Source organism: Aspergillus campestris, assembly GCF_002847485.1.
Source record: "Aspergillus campestris IBT 28561 chromosome Unknown P168scaffold_3, whole genome shotgun sequence".
Lineage (NCBI taxonomy): Eukaryota > Fungi > Ascomycota > Eurotiomycetes > Eurotiales > Aspergillaceae > Aspergillus > Aspergillus campestris.
Window position 1 is genome coordinate 206,809 of NW_020194338.1, and position 19,049 is coordinate 225,857.

At 53.9% G+C, this 19,049-nt stretch overlaps 5 protein-coding genes across 5 annotated transcripts; 2 read left to right on the top strand and 3 right to left on the bottom strand.

Annotated features, from left to right (window-relative positions):
* Positions 1-643: 643 nt before the first annotated feature.
* P168DRAFT_264757 (uncharacterized protein) lies at positions 644-7,238 on the top strand (the record flags this gene model as incomplete). The annotated part of the gene is made up of 7 exons (XM_024834874.1): positions 644-947; positions 998-1,127; positions 1,179-1,227; positions 1,284-1,671; positions 1,742-2,574; positions 3,109-4,353; positions 6,054-7,238. The coding sequence occupies 7 exons, from the start codon at positions 644-646 to the stop codon at positions 6,987-6,989; spliced, it is 3,885 nt and encodes a 1,294-aa protein (XP_024694812.1). The 3' UTR covers positions 6,990-7,238.
* A 175-nt stretch (positions 7,239-7,413) lies between these two features.
* On the top strand, positions 7,414-9,154 carry P168DRAFT_264761 (AP-2 complex subunit mu). The gene is made up of 3 exons (XM_024834875.1): positions 7,414-7,801; positions 7,876-8,869; positions 8,928-9,154. Exons 1-3 carry the CDS (start codon positions 7,465-7,467, stop codon positions 8,932-8,934), a joined length of 1,338 nt encoding a protein of 445 aa, XP_024694813.1. The 5' UTR covers positions 7,414-7,464; the 3' UTR covers positions 8,935-9,154.
* Positions 9,155-9,545: 391 nt separating this feature from the next.
* Positions 9,546-10,854, bottom strand: P168DRAFT_302599 (uncharacterized protein; the record flags this gene model as incomplete). Its single annotated transcript, XM_024838677.1, has 1 exon — positions 9,546-10,854. The coding sequence occupies one exon, from the start codon at positions 10,852-10,854 to the stop codon at positions 9,922-9,924; it is 933 nt and encodes a 310-aa protein (XP_024694814.1). The 3' UTR covers positions 9,546-9,921.
* A 3,235-nt stretch (positions 10,855-14,089) lies between these two features.
* P168DRAFT_316241 (FHA domain-containing serine/threonine-protein kinase) lies at positions 14,090-16,373 on the bottom strand (the record flags this gene model as incomplete). The annotated part of the gene is made up of 6 exons (XM_024839987.1): positions 14,090-15,020; positions 15,082-15,375; positions 15,423-15,469; positions 15,515-15,838; positions 15,894-16,179; positions 16,234-16,373. The coding sequence occupies 6 exons, from the start codon at positions 16,371-16,373 to the stop codon at positions 14,090-14,092; spliced, it is 2,022 nt and encodes a 673-aa protein (XP_024694815.1).
* A 296-nt stretch (positions 16,374-16,669) lies between these two features.
* P168DRAFT_288172 (putative C2H2 finger and ankyrin domain protein) lies at positions 16,670-18,754 on the bottom strand. Its single transcript, XM_024836729.1, has one exon. The coding sequence runs from the start codon at positions 18,304-18,306 to the stop codon at positions 16,708-16,710; it is 1,599 nt and encodes a 532-aa protein (XP_024694816.1). The 5' UTR covers positions 18,307-18,754; the 3' UTR covers positions 16,670-16,707.
* Between the last annotated feature and the right edge of the window lie 295 nt (positions 18,755-19,049).

Consider the following 19,049-nt stretch of genomic DNA (forward strand, 5'->3'; position numbering starts at 1 on the left):
GTGCCGGCCTGGATCACTATGGCTATTTCCGTGGTTGGTAACACAGCTTCCCATGCAGATCCCTGTCAAATAATGTCAAAATATCATGTACCGGTACGACGCAGCATGGCGTTGCTTTTTGGGCAAGGCTCGATCGAGTGGACCAGCTCGCATCGCCATGCATTTCCGTAGTCTAGTTTATACCTTGGTTTTTTCGAACCCTCCGAATTTTCAGGAGGTAGCTCCCTACGAGGACTAGGGCCTTGAAGGTTTTTTTCGCAGGACCTAAAAGATGATTGTCCCTCCCAACGCCAATGCAGCTTTGCTGCCGAAAGATTATATCCTTTTTTTTTATTCCTTTCCCCTCCGTTTGTACATGCACCCAGTGGGCCTATACTGAGGCCCTGCGTGGTTCTCTTGTCGGTTGGATGTTTCTGGTCACGGTTCTGGCAATCTCTTGCGCGTCGTGAGTTATATACTGAACAGCTGACCTCGCCACTGGTGATATTGAACTGCATGGTATATCCTTAATCGCATGTGGACCTAGCCCCAGGGAAGCTCATACAATTGCAAGCCCGATTGCCATTGAATCCAGTCAGGTTAAGCACAGCCCCGCCTTCCCTCAACTTGACTGGGTTGTTGCATTTTCCTCTGCTCCTTAAAGATGCGGTTATCATTTGCGCTGGTGGTCATCTATACGGTGTGTGGCCTGCTTGTGCTCGCGACACAGATCTCTCATGAGGCGCGTGGCAGTCATGGAGAAATCGCCGATATAGCCCCACGGGCCACAGATTCTGACGCTACCACTGCGGAGCCTACGAAGACGGAGACGGCCTCAGACGAGACTGAAACCGCGTCAAATGAGAAAACAAGCGAAAGCGAAACGGCGACGGCGACAGACTACACAAAGACATCAGCCACGAGCACCACAACGTCGCCGACGGAGACCCCCTCAAGCCCGGTGAAGAGTGAGTCTACACGGCCTGATCAATACGCGACAATGCTAATGCCCGGAAAGATGAAACGAGCCCCGTCGCACCCGGTTCCTTGCCATTGGAGCCCGAAATCACACCGGCTCTGGGTATCAGCGGATTTATTCTTTTGACAACCGGCGCAATTCTAGCGCTGATTGGGATACGGAATCTATGGTAATTACTCTTTGCGCTGATCTTGCAGTGGCCATCGCTTACCGTTCGCAGGGTTCAGGTCTTCCTTTCTACGGCGTTCTTGACCAGCCTGGGAGTTACCGTGAGTTTTCCCCTCGAACGTCAACAATGCAGCAAACTGACAAGGTGGATGTGAAGGTCCTGATCGTATATGTGATGAGCCCACCCGTCCGGGTAGCAGTACAAGGCGCATATCTCGTGGCGGTGTTTTTCACCGGCGTAACATTCGGCGCACTGTCAATCGTGTTCAAAGAACTGACCGAAGGACTCGGCTGTCTACTGGGAGGATTCTGCGTCAGCATGTGGCTCCTTTCCCTGAGCCCGGGTGGTCTTCTCAAAGACTCCGGCTCCAAGAGCGGCTTCATCGGTGCCATCTCCGTCGGCTGCTACGCGATGTCGTTCAGCCAATACACGCGCCCGTGGGGACTGATCGTGTCGACTTCAATTGCAGGAGGCACGGCCGTCGCGCTTGGTATTGATTGTTACAGCCGGGCCGGGCTAAAAGAGTTCTGGCTCTACATCTGGGGTATGTATTGTGTCTTCGCTTCTGTCCCCCCATCCCACCGACGACTCCAGCCCTAACGGAGCAACACCAGGACTCAACGAAGACATATTCCCGCTGGGGACAAACACATATCCCGTGACGCGGAACATCCGCGTCGAGCTCGCAGCGACCGTCATTGTCGCCATCCTGGGCGTAATATCACAGCTGCGCCTGTGGAAGATCATCCGCGAGAAGCGCCGCAAGGACGAAGAGGTGCGTCTGGAGGAGCAAAAGCGCGACGAAGAATCGGAGGCCGAGACCGCGCGACACCTAGAAGAGAAGAACATACGCGAGCGCAACGAATGGGAAACCAAGTATGGCGATCCCAACTCCGTGACCGAGCTGCCCGACGACGAAGAGAAATGCCATAACCCCTCTCAGCTGGCAAAAGAGGAAATGCAAAGTATCACGAGCTCCTCGTACTCTGAGAAATCGCCCCGGTGTTCCGACTGCAGGGAGAGAGCTGACAACGGCGAGTCCGCCTATGCGTCTTCTGAATCCAGCAGCAGTAGCAGCGGATCATCGAGGCCAGATACCTCGAGAGGCTCAGTGGACGAGAACGATACTCCGCACGTCAAGGTCTTCGACGGGGCAGCCGCCTCCAAGATCAAGGATGACCGAGCCTCTGATGTGACCGCTATCCTTGGTTCCGAGACAGCTACTATCCGCTCGAAGCGGTTCTCCGGGAAGTCCTTCAAAAACTTGAGAAGAATGTCTGTCATGTCCAGAAGCAGCATGGGTCAGATCTCCCAGTCTCAAGAAGCGCTGCTCCCTCGCGACGATGGCTCATCGGTCCAAGGTATCGCGGACGAAGCCAGCGACGCGGATTCGGGGGCCCTTACAATGGCTGCGGGGGATCCTCGCGAGACGAAGGATGCCCCCGAGGTTGATAGGGATGGTTCTTCCGTTTACTCCAAGGAGCAGGATGCCGTTGGCAAAGTGGAAGCGGAAGGATCTCCAAAAGATGCTGCTGGGGATGACGAGAGTGCAGACATTCCGAAAGACACTTCCAAAGACCCTTCCAAGGAAGGAAAAGCCGAAAACTCTTCTAACCTTACACCCGATACGGCGGTCCATTTCCTGTCAGAGGAGACGCAGCAAACCCCCCTAGACGACAAGCCATCTTCTGCGGGCGAAGACAAAGCAACGTCAAGCAAACTCGACAAGGGAAAGGCCAAAGAGGTACTCGCAGAACCTGAGTCCATTGATAAACACGACAAAGGCAAGGAAGGAGACCCGGCCTCTGAAGTTGTCAAACAGGAAGATAAGGAACATGCTGCGCTATCGGCTCCCAAAGGGGAGGTGAAAGCAAAATCTAAGAGAGGCTCTCGGAAAGAATCTAAGAAGAGGTCCAAGAGAAATTCGAAGAAGGAATCTAGGAAGGTGTCTGACAGTGGTTCCAAGGATTCCAAGTTGGAGTCCAAAAATGAAGACGAGGGTGAAGCGAGAGAGGAATCTAGCAAATTTGCCCAAGAGGCTGTGGAGTCAAGGAAGTTTTCAAAAGAAACCAAAGGATCTCCAGAAGAGTTCGAGGGACTGAAAGAGGGGCCGAAGGAGAGTTCTGAAGAGAATCTCAAAGTCTCTAAGAAAGAGCACAAGAAAGCCAATAAGCAAAGTCGAGCAAAGCCATCCCTCAAGTCTACGCCAATTGCAAGATCGGAAGATAAAAGCCATAGTGAGGATTCGCCGGCTGAGAAGAACAAGGCTGCCGAAGAAAAGTCCATCTCGTCGGAGGATAGCTCTACGCATGCATCCCCAGACGCCGAAATTCCCCCTCCCCTCAAGCCACGGAAGTCCTCGTCTTCCAAGGTGAAATCGAATGAGAAGAACCGATCTTCTTCGTCAATCCCAAAGACTACGAGCAAGCCGAAGAAAGAGAAACCTCAAGGACCCCCGAAATTGGATACACAAACGGTCAATCACCTGCCACAGCGGTCTTCGAGGGTCGTCCAATGCTATCGGACGAACGAATGGGCGAAGCACCTGGCCGACGCAGAAGCTCCGGAGCTAGAGCCTATTGAGCCGGTCCATGAGGACGATCCAGACACCCCAGATGACGCGGGAGAGGCGCCTGCACCGGTCCACGTCGAGGAGCTACTACAAACGCCGCTGAATGCACAGCCGCCGCCCGCTGTCGAGTTCCGGTCCCCATTAGCAAGGGAACCCCCCAACGCAAACGAAGACAGCCGAAGGTCTAGCGACTCCCGTCGGCACTCTTCAACAAAGAAACAACGAGGATCTGGTGTACCTTTCGTGCCAACGACTCACCTCTCTCAGGTGTCAGTTCCCCAGCCACCGCTCGTGCAAACGATAGCAGATGAGCCAATTCTAGGCGCGGCTTCTCCTCCGGCAGACCCATCCAAAGAGGAGAACCAGTCGGCCAAACCGCAGTGGAAAGGGCCCCCGCCGCTGATTGCGGTGCGCGAGGGCATGATGCGCAACCGGCTGTCCTCATTCTCACTCCATGCCGACCCCTGGTCTTCGCGGAGCAGCCCCGGACAGTCACCGATCGTGGAGTCTCCTCCTCATCCACTTCCTCCAATCCGACACACCTCCACCACATACCCGCCGATCCCAGAAGAAGCAGACGACCTGCCACTGTCGCAGCGCCGGACGATGCTCCACCAGCGCACCTCGGTGGTCAACCCCCTGATCAATCCGTTCGTCAACGTTCCGTGCCAGCCGCAGCCGCGCCGCAGCAGTCAAAACAGTGGTATGTTCCCCGGGAACCAGCCCGCAGCGATGGCCGCATTCCGAGAGTCCGTCCGCGAAGACCTCGATGACAAGTACACCCCTCTCGGGACCATGCCGCCGAAGGGGCCCTCCAACCGCAGCGTGTCGGCCCCGTTGGGACAATCCCTGCGCAATGCCTCATCGCAAAGCATCGGGAGCATGGCTGGCGACATGAGCGATCTCCACCGCGAGGCGATGCGCCGGATGCAGGCGCAAGCGAACCGCAACGTGAATGGCGTGTGACCCACCGTCGTGGTGCCCGCTATGTTTCTGCTGTTGGTTTCTGGGTCTGGATTGAAGATTCCCCGTTTGTTCCGTCGACCATTCCAGCGATGATTTTCTCCGTTTGTCGGGTGGGGGAAGGTACTTAATGTGTGGTGATGGGAAGATATACCCTGTATGTTAAAAGTAATTTAATCGTCATTGTCTCCTGTGTGTAACTCGACGAACTGTACGGCGTACAAAGTGGAGAGAGTGGATGGATCCAACGCCCCCTCGTCGGAGGTAAATTAATTGAGGGTTCCCCAATGACTCGCAGGCCTGCGCCGCCCAAGGAACCCGAGTCAAACAAGGGAGCGAGCGAGCCAAGAAGCACCCAACAGGCTTGACAGTAAGCCGTCGTCACGCCAGGGGGCGCCAGAGCGTCCAGGCTCACTATTGAGGATCTATTAATATGAACCAGTTTAGCTCATCCTTTTCTTTCACGCCCAACTTTATTACCAATCAGACCCGGTAAAATCTCTGCGAGGTGAGACCGGGTTGTTTCTTCGGTCGATGGAATAGGTTTCAGGTAGTGCGAGACTCAGGAGGAGCCCAGGAAACGGTCGATCTGACCTATAAAGATCGGGACGAGGGGCCCGTTTGCGCCTTGTGCGGTAGATTTGAATCCTTACTTGGGCTATTGAACGGTCTGCCTTATTAGACATTATTGGCATTGATATCCACTGCGCGTGTTATAAAGGGTTTTGAGACCTCCTAGGAAACGCGCGGTGATCTAAGACTCATCCTTTCTTTCTCTAGACTGACCGATCTGTCTTCCAACTGAACAGAGGCATGATCACGGTCCATCTGATCGAATATAAATCCAGATCGGTGCCTGATCCCTTTATGCTGCGCTCAGGCCAACGTTGGCCCCTTTCCGTGCGCTCTCGGCCAATCAGAACGCCCTCTCCTATCCCGCTGAGTCAGCATCTCCTCCATCTGCTTTTGCTTCATCTTTTGGCTCTTCTCCTTCCCCCTCCTTCACCACGGCGTTCCCCGAGTCTTCCTCTCATTTCCCACCTCTCGACCCGCTATCTCCCTTGTCGGAAGCGGCGTCGTTCTCGTCCGCCTCGAATCAGAATCACCAACGGGTTCGTCCCCCGCCCGAAACCGCTGAGCCTTCGTACTCTCGCCTGCCCCCGCGCGGTACCCGACAGTCGCGCCGTCGCTCGATCGAGTGCCACTCGGTATCATCCTCGTTACGCACATCCTCTCGTGCTCCCTCTCTTCCGCGGCGCAAGAAGTCCTGGGTCTCGTCCACTCCGATCCTACGGCCTCCCGCCGTCCGACTCGCCAACCCCGTCAACTACGTCCCGCGGATTACCCCCGTTCTCGTTCCCACCCACGCGCCCTTTGATATCTCCGACGAGGACCTCCCGCTTGAGTCGCATCGGGACGCTCATCCGCTCCTGTCGATCCCCGAGCGGCGACGCAGTCGAATCACCCCGTCGCCGAACAGCCTAGTAGTGGAACGCAGTCAGGGGGAGACCGAGAGCGGCCGCTCCAGCATCGCCTTGCCTCGACGGCAACGGAGGCACAGTGGCGCATTTGCATTCGACAATCGGTGGGCCCCAGAAGAGATGTCGGCCCCTCATGCGATGAGTCAGGACACACAGGGCTTGCGCCCACCGGACCGGGCGCATCTGGGCGGGGAGCTTCCGGCCGGTCCCCCGGGCCCGCCGCTGGAGGATCGCCCGCGGCACATTGCGTCGCAGGCCTCGTTGCGGTCGAATGCCCCGATCGCATCGATCCCGTCCCACACGGTTCCAGTCGGCGAGGCCGACGTCGCGGAGGAATTGGCCTGGGGACCCGCCCATCCGTGCTTCCCGCACTTCAACCCGCACGTACCCATCGGATCGCAGGAGTACGAGACGACTCGGATCATCCGCATCCGCCGCGACTGGATGATCAAGGGCGATCTGGCCCCGACGTTCTCCAATCTGTATCCGGAGATCCTCGACCCCCTCATCCCCGACCAGGAATTCCGCCGGATCATCAACACCGTCAATGACGCGCTGGTCCAGGCCTTCGACCCGTTCAGCCTGCGGAACTGGGTGGACGGGGTGGTGGGATTGTTGACGGGCTGGGTGTGGGAGGATCTCGGGGCGCCGGCCGTCAAGAGTCACCTCCAGCGGGTGGAAGACTGGCTGGAGAATTGGAACCGCGAAGTGGGTGAGAAGGACGGGGTGCATATCTGGAGTCTCCGACGATCGGCCTACATGAGCCTGGATATTCAGATCCCCGATCCCAAGGTAGGCATCATTCCGACGCAGTCCATCGCATCGCGGCCGGGGAGTGCGATGTGAATTTTCTTCTTTTTTCTCTCTTATTCCCCCATTTTTCTTTCTTCCTGTCCTCCCTTCTTCCCTTCTTGCTAAAAAACGGCACGATACCAGCTCTTACGTCGTTTGTGCTTGTTGCTATGATGTTCACGTTCTTGGAGATACCATCCGTGCGTTTTGAAACCCCTGAGTTGATCTGATTGATCTTTGTCTATAATTTTATTCTCTGTGGATAATTGCTGCGGATTAATAGTATTTATTATACATATCAAGGAATATATCTATTCAAAAATAACGTGTATATACAACTAGAAGACAAAAGTAGGTGGAGCGACATAAATTGGACAACCGCCGAAAGCAGTAAGCCAGCTCTCCACCGATCGTCCACCAACTTCCCCGACCTCGACTCCTTTTCTTCCATTCTCCCCCTCCACCTCCCCTCCCCTCCCCTCCTCGTCTTCCCCCCCATGTACAAATTTTAATATTACAACCTTCAACCATGCTCTCCGGGATCCTCGTCTTCAACCAGAAAGGCGAAAACCTCATCTTCCGCGCCTTCCGCAGTGATTGTCGCCCGCGCCTGGCCGACATCTTTCGCATCCAGGTCATCTCCAACCCGCAGGTGCGCTCGCCTATCCTGACGCTGGGCTCGACCACCTTCAGCCATGTCAAGCACGAGAATATCTACCTGGTCGCCGTGACCAAGAGCAATGCCAATGCCGCGCTGGTGTTTGAGTTCCTTTACCGGTTGATTATTCTGGGGAGGGGGTATTTTGGAAAGTTCGATGAGGAGGCTGTGAAGAATAACTTTGTGTTGATTTATGAGTTGTTGGATGGTATGCCTTCTTTTCCTCTTTACAGTGTGGGGATTGCAATCCATGAGTACCCCCGGATACTAAACTAATGGTAGAAATCCTCGACTTCGGATACCCCCAAAACACCGAAACCGACACCCTCAAAATGTACATCACCACCGAAGGCGTCAAATCGGCCATCGCCAACCACCCCACCGACTCCAGCCGCATCACGATGCAGGCGACCGGCGCGCTCTCCTGGCGCCGCTCCGACGTCAAATACCGCAAGAACGAGGCCTTCGTGGACGTCATCGAGGACGTGAACCTGCTCATGTCGGCGACAGGAACGGTCCTCCGCGCGGATGTCAACGGTCAGATCGTCATGCGGGCGTACCTCTCCGGCACGCCCGAGTGCAAGTTCGGGCTGAACGACCGCCTCCTCTTCGACACCGACGGGACCAGCGCGGGGCCCAGCAGCGGCGGCGGAGCGGTGAGCAACAACCGGGCGACGCGGGCGACACGGGCGGCAGCCGGGTCCGTCACGCTGGAGGACTGCCAGTTCCACCAGTGCGTGAAGCTGGGGCGGTTCGACGCCGACCGGATCATCTCGTTCGTGCCGCCGGACGGCGAGTTCGAGCTGATGCGGTACCGGGCGACGGAGAACGTGAACCTGCCGTTCAAGGTGCACCCGATCGTGCGGGAGATCGGAACCACCAAAGTGGAGTACAGCGTGGCGATTAAGGCGAACTACAGTTCCAAGCTGTTCGCGACGAACGTGGTGGTGCGGATCCCGACGCCGCTCAACACGGCCAAGACGACGGAGCGCACGTCGCAGGGCCGCGCCAAGTACGAGCCCGAGCATAACAATATCGTGTGGAAGATCGCGCGCTTCTCCGGCGGCAGCGAGTACGTGCTCACGGCGGAGGCGACGCTCACGAGCATGACGCACCAGAAGGCGTGGAGTCGCCCGCCGCTGAGTCTGTCGTTCAGCCTGCTCATGTTCACGAGCAGTGGGTTACTGGTGCGGTATCTCAAGGTGTTTGAGAAGAGCAACTACAGCAGTGTGAAGTGGGTTCGGTATATGACGCGAGCGGGGAGTTATGAAATTCGGTATGTCCCTTGTTTATCCCCCTATATCCATCAAATCCAGACACTAACGAGGGGCCAGATTTTAACCTCTCCACCCGGACCTACTCTTCCTCCCACCCCTCCCATAACTATCTCATCGAAATCACATCACATCACATCACATCACATCTACCTATCTCAGCGGGGCACGGTGTTTGGCGTTTGGTCTGCTTTTTCCTGATATCAACATTATTACCTTGACTATGTGCATTGCTGTATCTATATCTGTCTGTCTGTATATTGGTGTGTGACTGCATCTACATACGTACTACATACTTATCATAATTGTGCATTTGCAATCGTGGATTGCTTTATCTAGACCTTTATTTCTTCACTATGGTCACTTGATTGTTGTGGGCATAGAGTACATTTACTACAGTATATACATACAGGAGCTACATAAGAAAGAAACCATCACAATACTGAGTAGACCATGGACGCCGGTTTATCGTACACTTACCACATAAATTATTCTCAAATAGATAAAAATATAGAAAGGTAAAAAGGCCAAAAAGTAATAGTAATATATGTAATGATCAACACAACCGGTGCAGTAAGTGGCCTCTGGCCTATCCTTAGGTATTAATCGGTTGTTCAATCGCAGATTCAATCAATCAATCAATCAATCAATCAATCAATAGACTAACCAACTAGCCAGCCAATTGGGAAGGAAATGGAGAATATAAGAAAGACAAGACAAGAAGGGAAGAGAAAGAAAAAGGTAGAAACAGGGGATATAACCATGTGCAGTATAAAACAAAGGAAGATCAATCAATCAACCCACAAGACAAATAAGAAAAAGAAAACTCCGTCATCCATCCATCCCATATCCCATATCCATAGATTACATCATGTCGCGACAAGGACAAAAACAAAAGGAATGAAAAAGTACAAAAGAAACGACGAAAACAACCAGGTGGGGAAAAAAAGGGAAAGCTCCGGCTGTCAAACACGCATCAAACAAGAAACATAAACACAAACAAACACAAATAGAAATACATCCACATAGGAAGAGAAAGAGAAAAATAAAGAAATTACATCCACATCTCATCAATCCTCCCCCTCGTCATGCGTCCCCCACGACGTAATCCCACGTTCCCATCACCCACAAGCGCCTGCCACCTTCGCCCCACACTAGCCTGGTCCAGGCCCATGCGCGCAGCACAGTCGTCCCAGTCGCCCCGCGACAGCTGGAACTTCTCCAGCACGACCTGCACGAGGCGCTGATCGTCGTCTGCGGACCAGTCCGGGACGGAGTCTGGTGCTGGAGGTGCGGACGACGACGGTGACGTCTCGTCTGCTTCCTCGATGGAGGGCAGTGCGGCGTCGGGGTTGTACGGCGCGGGGCCATCGTCGTCAGCGTCAGCATCAACTCGCTGAATTTGACGACTGATGACCGGCGATGGGGGAGACTGGGTGATTGGGGGAGAGTGGAGGGTGTAGAAGTCGGATTGGGAGAGGCCTAGTGGGAGGTCGTAGGGGACGTGTCTGGGGCGTTTGGGGGTGGAGAAGCGGATGCGACGATGGCGCATGACGTCGGAGTCTTGAATTTCTTCATCGTCGTCGTCTTCGCAAGAATCGCGGCGTCGTTTGTTGGCACCGCGGGGAGGAGGCGATTGTGGAGTGTGGGAGGGTTGTCTGGGTCGGAGGGTGATGGTGGTGGTGGTGGCGGTGGTGGTGGATTGTGGTTGTTGGTGGGATGAATGGGTCTTAGGCTTCCGCGACCGGGCGGAAGGCGCAGGTCGGATTTCAAGGGGACTTTGCAGACGTTGAGGTTTTGTGCGTCGCGGAGAGGGCGAGGGCGATCGCAGAAGGGACTGAAGTGCGCGACAGGTGCCCAGGAGACCGTTGCCTGGTGGGGAGTCATCGTCTGACGGGGGCGGCGTGGTCAACAGACGGCTCGGCGTGAGGCGCGAACGGCTCACAGGCCGGCGCATGTCGCATGATAAAGCCGATGGGAGCAACATAATTGCGCAGAGGATTGTATTAGGGAGGATATATGCGCGAAAGAGTGGAAGGTCGATAAACGAGAGTTCGACCTGCTGGAGGGTAGTGGTTGACTGGCGGTTTGTGCGCAGACCGCGCGCTGCGATTTGCGCCGGAGGACGTTTGGTAAAGAACCAGACGAGTTGGGACGTTCAAAATAAGTAGAGGGATATCCTGACAGCCAGCGCTTCAATCTGGACAGATTCCGAGTGATGCGACGGGTGGGTGGACTAATAAGTTGGATGGATGAATGAAAGATGGTGGTGGAAGAGAGAGTGGGTTGACTGGATTGACGCGGGTGGCCGATAAGTCTGGCTAAAAGGGAAAAAAAAATTAAAAAAGAAAAAGGAGAGTAGTGCAGGTACTAGTGGTGACTAAGACGGAATAGTGTTCGGGCACAACGTTATCGCTTTTTCGTCCCGCAAACGGATGAAGAATTCTGGGTCGAACAATGGATGATCAAAGCGTTGGAATAAATAAAAGATGGGAAGTATGGTTCGGCCGGTTTCATCCATCAGATGAAATCATGCATTTGAAAGAATGACGACACTGCAGGATCCCAAACACACTACTGCCGACGCACACTGAATGAACGGCGACGACACCTGAGGCAGTGCTGCGCCAAAAAGAACGAAGAACGAAAGAAAGAAGAGAAAACAAACAAAGAATGACTGATACTAGCGAGTGACTGTTGCCCACATTCTCTTCTTGAGACAGAATAGTAGGGTGTTGGGCTCCTTCTCCCTCTTCTACTCTCCTGGATTCAGGGAACCGTCCACGTTAAGAAGCCCTCTACAGATGATATCCTTCCCCTCCGATAGACCACGGGGCTTGGTCATCGTGCTGAGACAGGCGGAAAGGAGTTTCTACAGAGGGGTACATGAAGCAAGGTATCGACATCGGAGCGAACAGACTCAGCCCTTCTCCACCAGGCTGGTTCCTTGCGACATTTCCTTTGTCTTGGGATAGATCAGGGCCCGTGCCCGTGTTGCAGCACGACAAAGGATGCGGGGGATGAAGATCTTGCATATCCTGAAGACTGTAGATACAACTCCGTACTCCGTACATCCAAGCCCCAATCGACTCTTCAAAGACAGTTCAAAGACGGTATCAAAATGATATCTCGTGATTTCCTCATAATTCCCAATCCGGTTATATTGAACGCGAACGCGTCGCGGTTACGCGTTGAAACGCGTCTCGACACGACCGCGTCCACCAATCGGCACCGTCCCTCAGACCCACCTGTAGACCTGCCTGAGGTTACAACGGGGAGTGGTGCCTGAACATCATCCACTTCTCTCAGGTCTCCACTTTCGATCCCCTCACTACGCTGATCCAATCGCCTATCTTATCGAAGATAGCCCAGGAACCCCCTGCATTCCAGTCAAGGACAATGCAGCTGGTGGCTGAGGCGATGTCCCTGTCCTAGGAATTCCGCCCTTTGCAGTTGACAAACCCCGTCCATGGCTGATGGGGCCACTGCGCCTGTCGTTGGATATTCCTCCGGGCTGCATTGCATGATCATGTCTCCGGACGGAGTAGGTCCACGGTTCATGCAGTATATTCTACGACGATGTCAAGGTTCCAATGCCGTGGATATGGTTACATTGGCATAACCATCCGACCCACATATCGTTTTGTCCGGACTGTCGCAATGGTCTATCGTGACTGTTCTACAACTAGCACACTCCACGCCAGGGAGACACCATAATCAAGGGCGTCATGGTCAAACGACCAGCCATGAACCGGAGGACACCACCCACACCTTCCGCGCAACCAGTCGCCGCAATTGGACTCCCTCCCAACCGACTCGGAACCCCCAGGCTACCCAGCCCCCGAGGGTCGACGCAAGGGGGTCGGAACCACACCACTCACCCACTCAAATTCGCCGACGGTGGAGCTCCGCCCAAGGGCATCCATCTTGATGCAGCCGCTGTGCAGCTGACAGTTAAGTCCCTGTATAGTTGGCCATAGTCGATGGTGGCTGGGCCAACCCTTGTAAGGAATACATCTCGGGATAGTGACTCTCACCTTTGTTTTGTCACCCACACACAAACACGAGCACACGCTCCTCTCTATCTAGTTGGCCTTTCATCTCGAACACACTATCCCTGGGGTATCTCCTTGTTCCATCGAGTCGTCTTTGGGTCAGCGTACCTAAATATAGGATCTAGTGTACGCACTCTCTAGAGACTCTCCATTCGCTAGATATTGAAACAGCACTGCCCTCATGACCTACTAACAAAGCAGTACAAATCAATCACCTAAAAAAAAAAAAGAATCACCCCCTGTCCCCATCGTATGTCTTTCTCCTCGACGTAGTAGTAGGTCAAGTGACCGGCTCTAACCCTCTAGACAACTAGGCACTGCCTAGGTACGTCTATTGTACACCTAACTCGTTCGCCTATTACGCATCGTAACGTCATGTCTCGGCCCTTCTCCTTCCCCTGTCCCTTGATAAAGGCCCGGTGATTCCTCAATTAACAAAATGAAATAAAACAAAAAGCCGCTTAGCCCGTTGCAGACCAAGATCTCATGACGCAGCTTAGACCCAAGGGAGAGTCTAAACCCTTGTGCTCTAAACCCTTGTGCTTGCCACTCTGCCAGATCTAGCTACGTCTAAACCCTACCCAGCTTTACAGAGTGAGGTCACTACAATTTGCAATTACGTTCTAGGGGCTCGTGTCTCTTGCAAGGACTACTTTACTGGATTCTAATTTGGGATACCTCTTGACTCTAGCGTCTGAAGGGTGTGTATTGTGGATCTCTTTCGTGGGTTATACTCCCTACCGTCCTGGTGGTGTATGTATGGCCCTGGATTGGACGGGGTTTCTTTCCGCGGCATGCAGCCTGTCATGCAGGTGAGTATCTGCACTGTGCGTGGATTGAACAAACAACGGGCGTCAGTGGCTTGGTTTTGGAGTATAAGTCTGTAGGTAATAGGTACTATGTTGGACTCTTTGGGCTATTCTATTGTCATGGTATCTGGTTGATCTCGCATATGAAGGTTTGTTAAATTACAGGCATCTTTCCTCGTCAAGGCCTCCCATTAAGTTTCAGGAAGATTTACAATACCGTCATACTCGCCACAAGGTGAAAGGGGTGGAACAGGATAATCAAAGAAAAGATTGGAAAAAAGACAGGAATGGAAAGGGGACTAAATTCCACCACGTGTTTTTGCTCAGCGACGACGACCTTGTACACCTCGCTTCAAATTCAGAAATGGAAGGATGGCTCATTCTCGTGGAATGATCTATCGTGTGAGTCGCATGTCCGCGACTTGGTAATCGGTCCCTCTTCTAACCCCGTGTCCGGCTGCGACTCCTCACTCTCTTCATCAGTCAGTCTCGCCTCAGATGCCTCGTACTGTGATTCGGATTCGAATCCGACCTGGCTGGTCGGGGGATACCATGACTCTGTCATACTGCGGTCAAACCCTCCAGTTGTCCGTTGTGGAGGGAGTTCAACGTCCGACAGTGTCTGGGATGGCTGCTGCCCTTGTGGTGGGTATGGAGTCTCGTCGAAAAAGAACGACTCTGCGCTTATATCGCTTGATAGATGGCTCTCCTCTTCGTCTGGGTCACCTCTAAAGACAGGTGGTAGGAGCAGGTCAGAGAGTGTGGGCGATGGTGCTGCGTGACGAATTATTACCTCGTCTTCGGACGAATTAGACAGGGGCTCTCTCAGGAGCGATGATATTCGACCGGTCTCGGTACGCCCTCCCCCGACACGCTCAGTGTCCTCAATGCTCGCATGGATCGCCTCCGTCTGGACAAAACTCTCCAGATCAACTATCAGCGGCCCCTCCCGCGCCCGTGGCTTCCAGCCTTTGGTTGATCGCTGATAGACGTCTCTGAAAGCGGCTAAGTGAGAGCAGTTCGTGAACCAGCAGTGCGAGAGAGCCTGCTCCACGTCCATACGTGCTGTCTCGTCGAAGAGCAGGAGTCTGCAGATGAAGTCTCGTGCCCTGTTACCCGTTTGACTGAATGCTAGGTCGGATTCGATGGACTTGCTGAGCGCCAGTTGCACGCCTGTGAGCGTTTCGTTGAACGGTGGGTGTCCGGTGAGGAGGGTGAACGTCACGGCGCCTAGGGACCACATGTCTACGGCTTTGGTGTAGCCTTGTCGGCTGCCTTGGAATACCTCCCTGTAGCTGGTTAGTCCTTTTCTCTTATTCCTCTTTTGCACGCGGTATCTGGGCTACTTACGGCGCACTGTAGTCAACAGTCCCTACCATAGTCGACATGCGTCCTACCCTGGGTTGCACGATCCTAGCGCATCCAAAGTCAGTGAGTACGATTCTGCCTCCTTCCTCCAAGGAAGTCATGAGAATGTTGTCTGGCTTCAGGTCGCGATGGACTATGTTCCGCTGGTGGAGGTATTCCAGCGCCTTCAGCACTTGTCGCACTATGACTGCCGTTTCGATGTCGCAGAGTCGTCCGCCCTTGTATTGTATGTAGGAGAACAAGTCTCCGGCTGTTACCAGATCCTGGAAGATATAACTAACTTGTCAGCGACGTCTTGGTTCGACGGAGACGCATGGTCTTACATCGTGCTGCTCGATCGGATTACCTTCTCGATGCTGATTATGTTCGGCTACTGGTGTTAGGGCATCCATGAACAGCAAGCATGTATACTCACATGGCTAAGACCCTCCAAAATCTTGGCCTCCCGATCATAGACCTCCAACCTCCGCCGCAGATCCCTCGACCGCTGTCTCACCTCCCGTACAGCAAACACCCCACACTGAGACTGCGAGTTCTGCTGCCCATGTTTCTGGAAGTACCCAGAAATCTGCTCCCCCTCCTGCAAAGCCAACTTATTCCTCACACTCCGCAGGTCAATAATCTTACACGCCAGCTGCTGCCCGGTCTCCTTATTAAACGCCATATGGACCTTCCCGTAGGCACCAGAGCCCAGCACACGCTGCGTAATCGTATACTTATCTGCGAAAGCCTGCACACCCTATCGATCAGCTGCTGCGCGATCAGCCGCAAGGGCAACAACGACGACGACTAACATCCATCTCAACCCGCTGCAACGCCCTAAACCCCGTCGGCCTAGTATCCTCATCATAGCTATAGCGGACATGCACCCCAGACGGCAGCATTAGGACGTCACCGTCGCTAAGCAGGAAACTATCGCGATTATGTCCCATCGAGTACCCATTCCAGCGCGTACCGTTCATCGAGAGATTCCGCGCGTATACCAGCGGGGCGACCTCGTCCGGATGCTCCCTGTCGTAAATGATCGTGTATATCTCGATATGTGTGTTTGAGACGACGGGGCTCTTTACGACGATTTGGCTGCGGCCGGTCAGTGTTCTTGTCTGGGGAGGGTGGGAGGAAGACGGTACGGACCATTGCTGGGGCTCTCGGCCTATGAGGATCTTTTCTTGGCTGTAAAGTTGAAGGTGATTGCTGCTGCTGTTGGTTTGGGGGTTCCATTCTGAGAGTGTGCCAACGAAGAAGCCGGGTTGGGAGATGGATGGGAATGACATTGACTTGGAGTTGCGGGTTGGTCTTCTGGGAGAATGGTAGATTATATTGCTCTAGAGGCTGCGTTGGACTAAAAATGATGTCGATGATGCTGAAAAGTATGTCTCAATGGAAGAGGTGAGGTTTCGACAAGTTGTCGACAAGTAGAGAAGATAATTTCACAAGCTACCTACAGAGGTGTCGCATGTCACCTGCTGTCCAGGCCGCCACCCTCTACAAGGACAAAGAACTTAGGTAGGTAGTTTATTTGCAAGGTGTTACATCACTTCTTCAGTATGACATTCGTCAATACACACCACATTGGCAGTCATTATCATTCAATCATACGGTCTATCATCACGACTGCTGCATGCGACGAAAGCGCTCTTCAGCAGCCCTAGCCCGACGCTCCCTCTCCAAACGCATCCTCATCTCCGGCGTCATCCCCCGCATCTCTTCTTCTCGCCTCTCATTAGCCGTCTTCTCGACGGATGCTAGAGTGCGGCCCGGTCTCTTCGATTCCTGCGACGCTGCCTTGGCGGCATCTTCCCGCTTCAGTCGCTCCATCTCCGTCTTCCGCCGCTTAGCCTCATCCTCTTCGGCGGTCTTCTTTTCCCTCTCCATTCTACTCTCGGCGTCAGTCTTTGAAATCGGCGACGGGACCTTGGCAGCGTCCCAATCCCACTTGGTCTCGCCGATTTCGTGGCGTGCAACGCGGAAAGCATCTCGGGTAGCTCGGTCTCCCGCAAGCTCGAACGGCGTTTTTCCTTCGCCGTTGGCCGTAGTGGGATCCGCATCTGCTTTCAAAAGAAGGGCAGAGACCACAGATGGCGCATTGAGATTCGAAGCGAGGTGGAGTGCAGTCGGAGCTCGGAAGTTTTGCTGCGAATCAGACGGCAGGAATGTGAAAGAGGACGGGATGGAGTTTTTCGAGAGATATGACATCAGCGCCGGGATTTTGGAGCGACGGATGAGGGCTTGTATTTGGGTGGTGTGCAGCAGAGCAGCTTCCTCTTCCTTGGAGAGCTTGGGCTTTTGCGGTTGCGGTCGGGGTGTTGATGGTTTGGAGGTTTCCCCTTGTTGTTTGGCTTCGGCTGCTGCCAGAGCCGCTTGGTCCACCTGGCTAACTTGCACGCGAGTGAGTTCTTTGAAGCATCTCATCAGCTCCCCTTGAGTAGCCCGACGGGTGCTAAACGGAAACCCTCTCAGTCGCGGGTCATTCTGCTTCAAAACCTGGCCGTCGTATTGGCCGAATAGGATCCTCCGGTTGGTGCTGCCCGTAGCCCGAACGAAAAGCTTTTCCGCACTGTCAATCTCCCCGCGCCAATCTTTCAACAGGTCCCTGACTTCTTTCTCCAGGGCAGCCTCGTTATACCGTCTCAAGCTAGAACCCGCAGAGTGCGCTGCTCCTCTGGAAGCATCGCTGGCCGATTGCGAGCCACCCTGCTTCCTCCTCGTTGTGTATCGGTGGAAGGTCTTGTGCGCGATCACGCGAGCTTGTCGTTCCACGAATCCGCCTTGTTTTCGTTGAATCTCCGGGGCCAACGCTACAATCATCGCGGCAAAATGGCCACCACCGATCATGCACATAAAAAAGTGAGGGGTGGACGACGGTGAGGCGCCCTGACCCTGGTTGCCGTTTTTCTGTGGATCGATCGGAGTTAGTTGTTTCTTCTTCAGCGTGTCGACGAAGTGTGCAGGCTCATCTTGCTCTGCGTTGGAAAACAAGGCTCGGTAGATGCCCAACGAATAATTGGAAGGAAACAAAGAGCTCGAAAACCAGAAGAGGGGGTGTTTCCCTCCACTCCTCTTCTTCGGGGCCTCTTCATCATCCGCTGTCTGAGACAGCTTAGCCTGCTTTTTAAGCAAGCTCGCAAGCTGTGAAGGATCTTCCTCCTCGGATGACGACGACTCAGACCCGGAGATTGACTCGTCCATATCACCGATGGCCTTCATAAACTGCACCTCATCCAGAGTCTGGTTGCCTCGCAGTTGCGCCTTGGCGTTATATCGATGATGATCTGAGCGCACATGACCCCGCTGTTCTTGGACGTTGGAGAAAGTCACGTTGCAGAGGGAACACGAGGTCGATGAAGCAATCGCAAGTTCCTGCGCCGCATCTGCAGGTGGTTCGGCAGTCGGTTCGACATTATCCTTGGGGGCGATGGCCTGGCCCTCTCCTTTCGTGGTGAGAGTCGCGAGGACTTCCTCGGGGAGATCGTAAACTAGTAGACAAAAAGCATCGCATCAGCATGGCTCTTCCATATTTTGGCAACGTTGACCTACCGTATAGAGGCCGTTTCAGGAGATCCTCCGTTATAGCAGTTTCTGCGACCATCTTGAGTCCAAAGTTCAGAGCGTGATGGTATCAGACAAGGTGTTTGGGTCACGGCGGCAAAATCCGAAATGATCTCTCTGGGTTGGACTGACCGCCCTGGCCGCGGGGCTGATAATGAGGTAAGAAGCGGATTGAATTGTGGGGATTTAATTATTCTCTTTAGTTCTGGTGTCACTGGGGAAACAATTATTTATTTGACTTTCCACTGCATGTTCAATACGAGAAAGCATCCTAGTGGTCCAGACTTGAGTCACATCAGTCAATAATATGCCTTGCCTTGCCACACCCGGGTGCCTTAATGACACATTCAGCCGTGAGTCATTGTCCTATGGCGACGCCCGATGCGGACCCCGGTCTTTAC

Coding starts and splice junctions, on each gene's coding strand:
- P168DRAFT_264761 (XM_024834875.1), top strand. CDS start 7,465: ATGCTCTCCGGGATCCTCGTCTTCAACCAGAAAGGCGAAAACCTCATC. Junction 7,802..7,875: donor GATTTATGAGTTGTTGGATG/GTATGCCTTCTT, acceptor AACTAATGGTAG/AAATCCTCGACTTCGGATAC.
- P168DRAFT_288172 (XM_024836729.1), bottom strand. CDS start 18,306: ATGAAGGCCATCGGTGATATGGACGAGTCAATCTCCGGGTCTGAGTCG.